The 14,688-nt window shown below is 41.0% G+C and overlaps 1 protein-coding gene across 1 annotated transcript in view; it reads right to left on the reverse strand.

The window, feature by feature from the left end:
• The window catches only part of LOC128706583 (intermembrane lipid transfer protein Vps13-like), a 246,293-nt gene that overhangs the window by 14,963 nt on the left and 216,642 nt on the right, over positions 1-14,688 (reverse strand). The window contains exon 15 of the mRNA XM_070090639.1: positions 11,482-11,596. Within this exon, the coding sequence (XP_069946740.1) occupies positions 11,482-11,596 (115 nt within the window). The remainder of the gene's footprint in view (positions 1-11,481; positions 11,597-14,688) is intronic.

Raw genomic sequence — 14,688 nt, forward strand, 5'->3', positions numbered from 1 at the left:
AGCAGCAGCAGCAGCAGACGATGCTACAGCAGCAGCTGACGGTGGTACAGCAGCAACAGACGATGCTACAGCAGCAACAGACGATGCTACAGCAGCAGCAGACGATGCTACAGCAGCAGCAGATGATGCTACAGCAGCAGCAGACGATGCTACAGCAGCAGCAGACGATGCTACAGCAGCAGCAGACGATGCTACAGCAGCAGCAGATGGTACTACAGCAGCAGCAGCAGCTGACGGTGGTACAGCAGCAGCAGCTGACAGTGCAGCAGCAGCTGACAGTGCAGCAGCAGCTGACGGTGGTACAGCAGCAGCAGCAGCTGTACCACCAATAGTAGCGATGGTTGATTGGGGTTTATTATACAACCTGGCCAGCTCGGAGACACGCACTCCACTTTCATACTTATCAATGATCTTTTTCTTCATCTCCATAGTAATTCTCACCCTTATTGCTGTAGGGTTGGCACTAGAAGCTTTCTTGGGGCCCATGGTCACTTATTTTCCAGAAAAAATCACCAAAAACACTGTAATAATACGAAATGTTCTGATTGTATGCTTGGATGTTACCGTGGAGGCTGGCTGGTAAACAATGCTACCGGCGGAACATGTGAGCGTGGCTCAGGCCGCACATTGGACGCGTCTTGGACGAAGGGCGGTGAGCGGGTTTTTGGGCGGTATGCGAGGCAAAATTTTTGCGATCAAAGCGTCCGGTATGCGGATTGTACAGTATGCGATGCGTCCGGTATGCGGGGGTCCACTGTCAAAGGCCCTAAAATCTGGAACACCCTACCTGAGAACTCTAGAACTGCAGACACATTCATCACCTTCAAAACTACCATTAGAAAACATCTTATCTCCCTGATAAACCCCATCAACTAACTACACGAATACCACCTGGTGGTTCACACTTACACTCACTCACCCATTTGACCATAAACAGAAATATTAATCTCAATCTTAAAATAATGAATCCTATGATACTCCAATACTGAAACTATGTACTGTGCCAAAACAAAAGCATTCACATTGCTAAACTCACAAACTAGTATTTAGTCACTTAGCCATAATACCAACTTACCTCATAATTTGTAATACAGTGGACCCCCGCATAGCGAACTTAATCCGTGCAAGAGGGCTGGTCGTTATGTGAAATGTTCGCTATGCGAATTAATTTTCCCCATAAGAAATAATGGAAATAAAATTAATCCGTGCAAGACACCCAAAAGTATGAAAAAAAAATTTTTTTACCACAAAAAAATGTTAATTTTAGTACACACAAACTGAAAAAGGCATGCACAATTACATGACACTTACTTTTATTGAAGATCTGGTGATGATTGATGGGATGGGAGGAGGGGAGAGAGAGTGTTAGTGTTTAGAAGGGGAATCCCCTTCCATTAGGACTTGAGGTAGCAAGTCCTTTTCCGGGGTTACTTCCCTTCTTCTTTTAATGCCACTAGGACCAGCTTCAGAGTCACTGGACCTCTGTCGCACAACAAATCTGTCCATAGAGCTCTGTACCTCCCGTTCCTTTACGATTTGTCTAAAATGGGCCATAACATTGTCATTGAAATAGTCACCAGCACGGCTTGCAACAGCTGTGTCAGGGTGATTTTCATCCATAAAGGTTTGCAGTTCAACCCACTGTGCACACATTTCCTTAATTTTTGAAGTAGGCACAATGGATTCCACAACTGGCATAGGCTTCTCAGGGTTAGCCCCAAACCCTTCAAAATCTTTCTTAATTTCCATACTAATTCTCACCCTTTTTACCACAGGGTTGGCACTAGAAGCTTTCTTGAGGCCCATGGTCACTTATTTTCCAGAAACAGCACCGAAAACACTGTAATAATACGAAATATTCCGAGTGTATGCTTGAATGTTACCGCGGAGGCTGGCTGGTAAACAATGGACGCATCTCGGACGAAGGTCGCTGAGCGGGTTTTTGTCCACTATGCGGGGCAAAATTTTGGCGAACAAAGCGTTCGCTATGCGGATTGTTCGCTATGCAAGGCGTTCGCTATGCGGGGGTCCACTGTATTTTAAAATAAAGAATTAAACTAAGTCTGCCCGAAATGCCTAGCCATGCTAGGCGTTCTAGTGGTACACTCTGTAATCATTATTTAACATGTAAACCACACAACAACCAAATTCTGTAAATTCAACATTGTAATCTTTATAGAGAATAAACTTTGAATTTGAATTTGATTGCCATTTTGTTGGCCACAATAGTAGCGATGGTTGATTGGGGTTTGGTATACAACCTGGCCAGCTCCGAGACACTCACTCCACTTTCGTACTTAGCAATTATCTCTTTCTTCACTTCCATAGTAATTTTCACCTTTCTTACTGCATGGTTGGCACTAGAAGCTTTCTTGGGGCCCATGGTGACTTAATTTGAAGGTACAATCACTAAAAATGCTGTGATAATATGAAATGTTCCGATTGTATGCGTGGATGTGACTGCACTGGCACCCACGAGGCAGATGAGGCGCACTCAGGCCACACGGATGCGTCTCGAACGAATAGCGCAAGCTGAGTTTTTTAGCGCAAGGCGAGACAAAATTTTTGCGTTAAAATGTATCGTATGGTGGATTTAACATAAGGTGATGCCATCATTAGCTGAGAGTCCACTGTATTCTAGTTTTCCTGGTCTCATTTTATAGAATGGAAGACATATTAAGGAAACAGAGATGATTTTGATTGGTTTCACAATGAAAAGTACCTTGAAATTGAACTCAAAGTAGCAGAAATGTTCGATTTTTACACTAATGCAGTAGTCTGCATAACATAAATGTTCTATTTTTTGTGAGAATAAAAATTCAATGTGAAAAGCAAATGTAAAAGAGGCCTGGGGACATAAGTAATGAAGAGAGTAAATGTTATTTTAGTGCCAGGAATGTCTGTCTTGTTATTCTGGACCCTATTTAGAAATTGGCATCTTTTGAAATTTGTGTGAAATTGGAAAAATTGCAAATTTCTGACCACTTTATTGGATAGTTGAAATCGATAAATGGGTGGTTTCTTGTACTCATTTGATTAAAAAAAAATTAAATTCTAGCGAAATAGGTATGATTTTTGTCGACTGGTACATTGGAATTGGCCGAAAATAGGGCTCAAAATATGCAAAATCATCAATGCGTAAACATCGTCGAGACCGCTAACTTCGCAAGAGCATAATTCTGCAAGTTTTCCATCAAATTTCATACTTTTGGTGTCATTATGATTGGGAAAAGATTCTCTATACTTTCATAAGAAAAAATTTTTTTTTTTTTTTTGGAAAAATTTCCAACCCTGAGAACAAGTTTAGGAGAGGGCCTGCCGACCCTGAAAGGGTTAATAATCTTAATGTAGGGTGAGAGGTGAAAAGTATTTATTTGTAGAAAGTCATGTGGGAGGTATGGCATCCTGCCTGGCCCCTTATACCTACGACATTAAGCTCCCTAGAGCGATAAAATGCATATATAGTACACTCATTAATTACCTTAAAATATTTGTAGTCTTAATGTAGGGTGAGAGGTGAGTTTTATTTGTATGAAGTCAGGTTGGGAAGTATGGGCAGCCAGGAAGGGCAGCCCGCCCCACCCCACCCACACAATGTAAACAAACCAGATGAATGCATCTGGTTTTCATCACAAGTCAAACAAGTTGCCTGGCTACCACAAGTCCTACAAGTTGCCTGGCTACCACAAGTCCTACAAGTTGCCTGGCTACCACAAGTCCTATAAATTGCCTGACAACCGCAAGTCCTACAAGTTGCCTGGCAACCGCAAGTCCTACAAGTTGCTTGGCTACCACAAGTCCTACAAGTTGCTTGGCTACCACAAGTCCTACAAGTTGCCTGGCTACCACAAGTCCTACAAGTTGCCTGGCTACCACAAGTCCTACAAGTTGCCTGGCCACCACAAGTCCTACAAGTTGCCTGGCTACCACAAGTCCTACAAGTTGCCTGGCTACCACAAGTCCTACAAGTTGCCTGGCTACCACAAGTCCTACAAGTTGCCTGGCTACCACACGTCCTACAAGTTGCCTGGCTACCACAAGTCCTATAAGTTGCCTGGCTACCACAAGTCCTACAAGTTGCCTGGCTACCACAAGTCCTACAAGTTGCCTGGTTACCACATCTCATATTAATGTTAATTTATTCTACTGTGGGGTGTATTTAGATGGATTAAGCAAAAATGTCTATATTAACGTTTTATATGATATTTAATGCTCCTTAGTGATTATTGTGTCATTATTATTATCATGATTAATCCCTTGACTGTCGCAACCCCAAATTGTGAGGTGTTTCCTGGTGTCACAAAATTAAAAAAAAAAAAAAAAAAAAAAAAAAAAAAAAAAAAAAAAAAAAAAAAAAAAAAAAACAAAAAAAAAAAAAAAAAAAAAAAAAAAAAAAAAAATTCTTATGAAATGACAGAGAATCTTTTCCCAATTGTAATGACACCAAAAGAACGAAATTTGATGGAAAACTGATGGAATTACGCTCTCGCAAAGTTAGCGACCTTGGCGATATTTACGAATCGGTGATTTCACCCACTTTGAACCCTATTTTCGGCTAATTCCATTGTTCCAGTCAACCAAACTCGTAGCTATTTCTTTAGAACTCCATTTTTTCCATCGACTGAGTACAAGAAATTGCCCATTTACCAATTTCAACTACCCAATAATGTGGTCAGAAATTTGCAATTTGGCCAATTTCACGAAAATTAAAAAACATGACATTTCAAAATAGGGTCCAGAATGAACAATGCAGACATTCCTGGCTCTAAAATAACATTTTCTTTGTTCATCAGTCATGTCTCCAGGCCCCTCTGTTATGACTCTTGCTTTCTATTTTGAATTTTTATTCAAACAAAAAATAGAAGATTTACTATTATGCAGGCTACTGCAATATTGTAATAATTGTATAAATAATGTCAACCCATTCATGACTGCATACTAGAATGGCTACTTGGACATTTATTGGAAAATGACATCATTTGTTTACTTTTGAACATGGGCAAAAATCAAACATTTCCCCTATTTGAGCTCCATTTCAAGGTTCTTTTCATAGTAAAACCAATCAAAATCACCTCTATTTCTATAATATAGTTTCCATTCTATCAAGTGAGACCAAGAAAAAGAGAATACAACTATAAATACTATACGAAAATAGACCACAAAGTCGGCATTTTAATTAAAAAAAAAACTTTTTTTTTTCTCATTATGCATTGCGTGCTGCAGGATTTTTCTTATATGGTGCACACTGACCACACAGACCCATTCTCTCACATGTGGGCCTACCAGCTTTCCCCTGCTTGATTTGAAGCTCCTAGAATTTATGAGTACAGTGGACCCCCGCATACTGTTGGCCTTACATAACGTTAAATCCGCATACCGATACATTTTATCGCTAAGATTTTGCCTCGCATACCGCTAAAAAACCCGCTCAACGCTATTCGTCCGAGACGCGTCTATGTGAGGCCTGAGCCAGCCTCACATGTTCCGCCGGTGGCATTGTTTACAAGCCAGCCTCCGCGGTAACATCCAAGCATACAATCGTAACATTTCGTATTATTACAGTGTTTTTGGTTATTTTATCTGCAAAATAAGTGACCATGGGCCCCAAGAAAGCTTCTAGTGCCAACCCTGTGGTAAAAAGGGTGAGAAATATTATCGAAATTATGTGGTACCATGGTCAACTGCTGATGTTGCTGCTGCTGTAGCACTGTCAGCTGCTGCTGCTGCTGTAGCACCGTCAGCTGCTGCTGCTGCTGTACCACCATCAGCTGCTGCTGCTGCTGCTGTTGAAAGGGTCCTAAGAAGCAAGATCACCACCCATCTAGAAACCCATCAGTTACACAACCCAGGGCAACATGGGTTTAGAACAGGTCGCTCCTGTCTGTCTCAACTATTGGATCACTACGACAAGGTCCTAAATGCACTAGAAGACAAAAAGAATGCAGATGTAATATATACAGACTTTGCAAAAGCCTTCGACAAGTGTGACCATGGCGTAATAGCGCACAAAATGCGTGCTAAAGGAATAACAGGAAAAGTCGGTCGATGGATCTATAATTTCCTCACTAACAGAAAACAGAGAGTAGTCGTCAACAGAGTAAAGTCCGAGGCAGCTACGGTGAAAAGCTCTGTTCCACAAGGCACAGTACTCGCTCCCATCTTGTTCCTCCTCCTCATATCCGACATAGACAAGGATGTCAGCCACAGCACCGTGTCTTCCTTTGCAGATGACACCCGAATCTGCATGACAGTGTCTTCCATTGCAGACACTGCAAAGCTCCAGGCGGACATCAACCAAATCTTTCAGTGGGCTGCAGAAAACAATATGAAGTTCAACGATGAGAAATTTCAATTACTCAGATATGGTAAACATGAGGAAATTAAATCTTCATCAGAGTACAAAACAAATTCTGGCCACAAAATAGAGCGAAACACCAACGTCAAAGACCTGGGAGTGATCATGTCGGAGGATCTCACCTTCAAGGACCATAACATTTTATCTATCGCATCTGCTAGAAAAATGACAGGATGGATAATGAGAACCTTCAAAACTAGGGATGCCAAGCCCATGATGACACTCTTCAGGTCACTTGTTCTATCTAGGCTGGAATATTGCTGCACACTAACAGCACCTTTCAAGGCAGGTGAAATTGCCGACCTAGAAAATGTACAGAGAACTTTCACGGCGAGCATAACGGAGATAAAACACCTCAATTATTGGGAGCGCTTGAGGTTCCTAAACCTGTATTCCCTGGAACGCAGGAGGGAGAGATACATGATTATGTACACCTGGAAAATCCTAGAGGGACTAGTACCGAACTTGCACACGAAAATCACTCACTACGAAAGCAAAAGACTTGGCAGACGATGCACCATCCCCCCAATGAAAAGCAGGGGTGTCACTAGCATGTTAAGAGACCATACAATAAGTGTCAGGGGCCCGAGACTGTTCAACTGCCTCCCAGCACACATAAGGGGGATTACCAACAGACCCCTGGCAGTCTTCAAGCTGGCACTGGACAAGCACCTAAAGGCAGTTCCGGATCAGCCGGGCTGTGGCTCGTACGTTGGTTTGCGTGCAGCCAGCAGCAACAGCCTGGTTGATCAGGCTCTGATCCACCAGGAGGCCTGGTCACAGACCGGGCCGCGGGGGCGTTGACCCCCGGAACTCTCTCCAGGTAAACTCCAGGTAGTACCGTCTGCTGCTGCTGCTGTAGTACTGTCTGCTGCTGCTGTAGCATCGTCTGCTGCTGCTGTAGCATCGTCTGCTGCTGCTGTAGCACTGTCAGCTGCTGCTGCTGCTGCACTGTCAGCTGCTGCTGCAGCACTGTCAGCTGCTGCTGTAGCACCATCAGCTGCTGCTGCTGTTGTACCACCGTCAGCTGCTGCTGCTGTAGTACTGTCTGCTGCTGCTGTAGCATCGTCTGCTGCTGCTGTAGCATCGTCTGCTGCTGCTGTAGCACTGTCAGCTGCTGCTGCTGCTGCACTGTCAGCTGCTGCTGCAGCACTGTCAGCTGCTGCTGCTGCTGTAGCACCGTCAGCTGCTGCTGCTGCTGTACCACCGTCAGCTGCTGCTGCTGCTGTTGTAGTACCGTCTGCTGCTGCTGTAGCATTGTCTGCTGCTGCTGTAGCACTGTCAGCTGCTGCTGCTGCTGCTGTAGCACTGTCAGCTGCTGGTGCTGCTGTAGCACTGTCAGCTGCTGCTGCTGCTGTACCACCATCAGCTGCTGCTGCTGCTGCTGTATTACCATCTGCTGCTGCTGCTGCTGTAGTACCGTCTGCTGCTGCTGCTGCTGCTGTAGTACCGTCTGCTGCTGCTGCAGTACCGTCTGCTGCTGCTGCAGTACCGTCTGCTGCTGCTGCTGCTGTAGTACCGTCTGCTGCTGCTGCTGTACCATCTGCTGTTGCTGCTGTAGTACCGTCTGCTGCTGCTGCTGCTGTAGTACCGTCTGCTGCTGCTGCTGCTGTAGTACTGTCTGCTGCTGCTGCTGCTGTAGTACCGTCTGCTGCTGCTGCTGCTGTAGTACCGTCTGCTGCTGCTGTAGCATTTGCTGCTGCTGCTGTAGCACTGTCAGCTGCTGCTGCTGTAGCACTGTCAGCTGCTGCTGCTGTAGCACTGTCAGCTGCTGCTGCTGTAGCACTGTCAGCTGCTGCTGTAGCAATGTCAGCTGCTGCTGCTGCTGCTGCTGTAGCACCGTTGTTGGTGTGGCTTATTGAGAATACCAAGAAACAATTAACCCCAGAGGGTTAGCCACACAGGATAACCCAAAAAAGTGTGTCATCAAAGACTGTCTAACCTATTTCCATTGGGGTCCTTAATCTTGTCTCCCAGGATGCAACCCACACCAGTCGACTAACACCCAGGTGAACAGGGAAAAATGCCTGGAACTAGTGCTCATATTGGTGAATTTAAAGCCAGCAAAGGTTGGTTTGAGAGATTTAAGAATCGTAGTGATATACACAGTATGATAAGGCCTGTTCTGGAAGAAAATGCCAAACAGGACCTACAGTACTCAGGAGGAAAAGGCACTCCCAGGACACAGTGTCTCATCAGTCATTGCTGCGTCTTCAATAAAGGTAAGTGTCATTTATTCTTCATTTAGTAGAGTAGTACATGCACAATATGTATTGTGCATGTACTACTCTACTATTGTGCATGTATCCTTCTCTTTGTGTGTAGGAAAATGTATATTTCATGTGGTAAAATTTTTTTTTTTTTCATACTTTTGGGTGTCTTGCACGGATTAATTTGATTTCCATTATTTCTTATGGGGAAAATTCATTCGCACAAAGATAATTTCGCATAACAATGAGCTCTCATGCACGGATTAATATCGTTATGCGGGGGTCCACTGTATATATGCGTCAAAAACGGTGGCTCGTAAGATGTATACATACGACCAAGGTAGTCAAAGGGTTAATATGGCATTTTCAAGACAACTAAGACACTCTTAGTGGTTTTAATATGTACCTGCATGCCAGCACAGTGTGTAAGTTGACTTAGGTACAAGTACACCTACGTATAATTATCAGTTATAATAATAATGTAGGTAGGTAGTCTGCCTGGGCTACATACCTACACGATATTTAATGTAGCCCAGAGCCATATCATTACCATCGACATACCATGTTCACTGAGTTTAATTGTTTCTAAGAACTACCTTTAGATGCCATCATAAACAAAGCGAAAAGTAATGCATAATTCAAGCCGAGAATTGTAAACAAAAGCGTTATGTATTAAGGGGAGTGATGTAATGTTTTCCCTCCGCCCGGCTACCACACCTCCATAGTATAAACAATGTTTATATGTAATGTGTTTCTTATATAATTTTGAAGAAAATATAATAGATTAATGAAAATGTCTATATTAATGTAAAATAAGACATTTAATGTGCCCAAGAGTGATTATTATTAGTATTACGTAATGTTTTCCCTCCACCCGGCAACCACACCTTCATAGCATATAAACAGCATGTTTATATGCTATGTAATGTGTTTCTTATATAATTTTGAAGAAAATATCATCGATGGATTAATGAAAATGTCTATATTGACGTAAAATTAGACATTTAATGTGCCCAAGAGTGATTATTATTACATAATAGAAATGTGCATATGGAGAATGTAAACAAATCGGGTGGCCCGCGCCGTATCTGAAAGACCACTTGCCGTATAGAAAGTTTTGGTCATAATTTGAGATCGCCATATTAGCGGAACGCCAAAAAGTGGAGCTCTACTGTATATCAGATTCATTTATAATTAATAGAACTTGTACAACTGTGATAAATTTCTTTAGTGTTAAGTAGACAGTAAGCCATTAACCCTTAACCCTTAAACGGTCCAAACGTATATATACGTTCATGCGCGTAGAGCCCCAAACGTATATATATGTTTTCTTTGTCATTCATTCAACATTACCACAATAAACCTGAGTCACCTAGACATGAGAGAATGGGTGTGCGCACTCACTGTGCGCCATATTAAAATAATTGGGGATGCCTGGGTACCATATGCTCTTTTTTCCTTTTAAAAGAAAAGATTTTTTTTTCCTCAAAAAATTTGGGGCACTACGCAAGTGAACGTATATATACGTTTGGACCGTTTAAGGGTTAAACTGTCCATACGTAGATCTACATCCATGTGCGGGGAGCTCTGAACGTAGATCTAGCTTTTTTTTTACATGCTTTCAAATGGGGAAAATCAAGGTCGGAGCACTACGTACGTGAACTTAGATCTACGTTTGGATAGTTTAACCCTTAAACGGTCCAAACGTATATATACGTTCACTCGTGTAGTGCCCCAAATTTTTTGAGAAAAAACAAATCTTTTTTTTTTTAAGAGGAAAAAAGAGCATATGGTACCCAGGCATCCCCAATTATTTTAATATGGCACACAGTGAGTGCGCACATCCATTCTCTCATGTCTAGGTGACTCAGGCTTATAGTGGCAATGTTGAATGAATGACAAAGAAAACGTATATATACGTTTGGGGCGCAACGCGCGTGAACGTATATATACGTTTGGACCGTTTAAGGGTTAAGGGTTAAATTAAGTCGGCTCATAATGCCTAAGCATAATCGAGGTTCTCTTTGCACTGCAACCCATTATTGTAAATATATAATCTCAATGTACTACTTGCAAAGAAATAAATAAATTTGAATTTGAAGGTAGGTGAAAATGTTCACCTGTCACTGTGTGTGTGACTATTTGAGTACTATTTCAGTACCTTACATTAGTGTCAAAACAAAGATTAACTATGAAATCACAAAAACTACTACAAATTGTAATTATCAGAACATAAAAATTATACAAATTAAAAAAAAATGAGAAAAAATATATATTGGCAATACATCACGTTGCCTTCAGGTGAATGACAAGTACTGACTCTAGAATTCTTTTTGTACATTACTTTATGTAAAAAAATGTCCTCTTATTAAATTTTTTTTTTTTTTTTCAAAATATTTGGAGAGCTGTGCGAGTGAATGTAGATCTACGTTTGGACAGCTAAGAGGTTAAATAAAAAGCACCAACCACTCCAAAACTATATCCCCACCTGCTTTTAAAATTTTTATCTTTATCCCATCAATCCCAGCTGCCTTATCCCCTTTCATTCTACCCACTGCCTCACGAACTTCTCCCACACTCACAACTGGCTCTTCCCCACTCCTACAAGATGTTATTCCTCCTTGCCCTATACACGAAATCACAGCTTCCCTATCTTCATCAACATTTAACTATCCCTCAAAATATTCCCTTCATCTTCCCGAAACCTCTAACTCTCCATTTAATAACTCTCCTCTCCTATTTTTAACTATCAAATCCATTCATTCCTTAGGCTTCCTCAACTTATTAATTCCATATAATATAAATGGAGCAAGCACTAATTATTATGGCCAAACCCTAGTGACAATCTTCAGCATTTCATCTTTAATTTTTCACATACACTGAGTAAGATTTTTGTATATGAAAAATAATACACACCTGCAACATTTTAGCTCCTTCTGCAAAGCGTTTTACATATGGTCGAACAACCCCATCAGCATCAATCAGTCTTGAGGGACGGTAACGCTCTACCTCTTCAGTAGCATCTGTAGCCCTGGTGACACAGTTAAACCATGACTAATATGTTAAATCAAATTATGAGAACATTTCAAGATTCTACAGTTTTTAATTGTTTATCAGACTGTATAGATGCTCTAGCTTCATTATTATTAAGAGTGCTGTAACAGATTTATTTTAATCATGAGGAAGCAGTGAACCCATAGGGGTCATATAGTGCCTGGGAAATGGGAGGCATTTAGTCTCTCCAAGGAAGGGGAGGTCAAGTCAAGTTCCTTGGATCAAGAGATTGTCACCAACATCAAGGTATCTTGCCTGAAAGAAGAGCTACAACAGAATACACCTTGTCATTGTATATCAATATGGCACATGTCACTAGTAATAAAATTTACTCTCAAGTTGTGCATTATAAGTCAGCCAACATATTACTTTATATTTTTCTAATGATCACTAGCAATTTTACATATTTTTATTAACACACTGGCAGTTTCCCACCAAGGCAGGGTGGCCCAAAAAAGAAAAACTTTAATCATTCACTCCATCACTGTCTTGCCAGAGATGTGTTTACACTACAGTTATAAAACTGCAACATTAACACCCCTCCTTCAGAGCACAGGCACAGGACTGAAGTCTGGCCTGCCAGTTCCCTGAATCCCTTCATAAATGTTACCTTGCTTACACTCCAACAGCACGTCAAGTCCTAAAACCCATTTGTCTCCACTCACTCCTATTTAACATGCTTACGCATGCTTACTGGAAGTCCAAGCCCCTCTCACACAACCTCTTTTTACCCTCTTCTTCCAACCTTTCCTAGGCTGACCCTTACTCCGCCTTCCTTTCACTACAAATTTATACGCTCTCAAAGTCATTCTATTTCATTCCAACCTCTCTAAATGTTCGAACCACCTCAACAACCCCTCCTCAGCCCTCTGGATATTACTTTTAGTAACCCCACACCTCCTCCTAATTTCCAAACTACAGATTCTCTGCATTATATTCATATCACATACTGCCCTCAGACATGACATCTCCACTGCCTCAAACCTTCTTGTTGCAGCATTCACCACCCATGCTTCACACCAATGTAAGAGCATTGGTATATCACTACTCTCATACATTCCCTTCTTTGCTTCCATGGATAATGTTCTTTGTCACCACAGATTCCTTGGTGTACCACTCACCTTTTTCTCCTTGTCAATTCAATGATTCACCCTATCTTTCACAGTCCCACCTCCTGAAACATCCACTTGCAAATATCTGAATACAGTAGGGTCCCACTTATATGGCAGGTTAAATGCATACAAATACTAGATAACTTTACACTAACATATATTAAGTTAGCAACAGAACTAGGTATCAAAAAACAATAAAAAAGTATAATACACACACAGTGCACTCATTACTTACCTTAATTAAAATATTTATAGTCTTAATCTAGGGTGAGACAAGTAGTATTTATTGTAAGAAATCAAGTGTGGTATGTATGGTAGTCAGCCAGGCTACCATACCAGGCCACCCCACCCACACATACTATTCTATGATATTTAAGCATCCCAGAGCGATAAAATGCATATACAGTTCACTCATTACTTACCTTAAAATATTTGTAGTCTTAATGTAGGGTCAGGGGTGAGTAAACGAGATAAAACGAATAAATGAGAGAGAGAGAGAGAATGAGTACATGAGGGAGGACAGGCGCAGAGTTATGTAAACAAACCAGGCGAATGCAAGTTGTGTAAACAAGCAAAGTGTACACATCTGGTTTGTGTACAAGTTACATTGTGTACAAGTTGTCTCTACATTGATACAGTAGAATAAATAAAGAACACTCCCATTCTCATGTAACACCATTTTTAGAAGAAATGACGCTCTGAGTGAAGGCAATGGAAATAAGTTACACTGTCTGACTTTTTTGGGTTATCCTAGGTTCTCTACACATATGCTGTTATGTATGATAATCTATGTAACTGTATTTGTGTATACCTGAATAAACCTGCATACTTACGAAAGGAACAATTTTCTACAGTTACCCCCAGTAGCACATTTTCTCTTATGTTAGGCTAGAGAAAATGTTATTTTTGCCATCACTTGTGCAAGTTACTGGCTACGACATCTCGTATTTATGTTTATTTATTCTACTGTGGAGTGTATTTATCATCTTTTTATGCTATGTATCGTGTTTATTACATAATTTTGAAAAATATATCATGGATGGATTAATGAAAATGTGTATATTAATGTAATATACGACATTTAATGAGACTCGGTGATTATTATTATTATTTCTAATATGGCGTCATTTGTGCAAGTCGTCTGGCTACCACATCTCATATTTATGTTTATTTATTCTACTGTGAAGTGTATTTATCATCTTTTTATGCTATGCATTGTGCTTATTATATAATTTTGAAAAAATATCATAGATGGATTAATGAAAATGTGTATATTAATGTAATATACGACATTTAAGTGAGACTTGGTGATTATTATTATTGTTACTAATATGACGTCTCGAGAAATAAGACACTCTTACTGATTTTAATGTGTACCTGCATGCCAGCAGAGTGTGCAAGTTTATTTAGGTACAGGTATACATAAGTATAATTATCAGAGCATATATAAAATATGAAATAACTTTTAAAAACACTCGAAATTTGGGAGTTTCCAGACATAATGGAGAGACTTAGTGCTTACGGATCTCACAGAGAATGTAAACAAACCGGGTGGGGCACAGTGACCGTATTAGAAAGTCAGGTGGGGGGAGCCGCATAGCGAGTTTTGGTCAAAATTTGAAATGACCGTATTAGCGGAACGCCGTAACGCGAAACGCCGTAAAGCAGGGCCCTACTGTATATTCACCTCCTCCATACTCTCTCCCTCCAATCTGATATCCAATCTTCTGTTACCTAATTTATTTGTCACCCTCATCACCTTACTCTTTCTCATATTCACTTTTAATTTTCTTTTACATACCCTACCAAACTCATCCACCAACCTCTGCAACTTCTCTTCAGAATCTCCCAAAAGCAGAGTGTCATCAGCAAAGAGCAACTGTAACAACTCCCACTTTGTTTTAGATTCATTATCTTTTAACCCCACGCCTCTTGCCAACACCTGAGCATTCACTTC

The sequence above is a fragment of the Cherax quadricarinatus genome, chromosome 3 (genome assembly GCF_038502225.1).
Source record: "Cherax quadricarinatus isolate ZL_2023a chromosome 3, ASM3850222v1, whole genome shotgun sequence".
NCBI lineage: Eukaryota > Metazoa > Arthropoda > Malacostraca > Decapoda > Parastacidae > Cherax > Cherax quadricarinatus.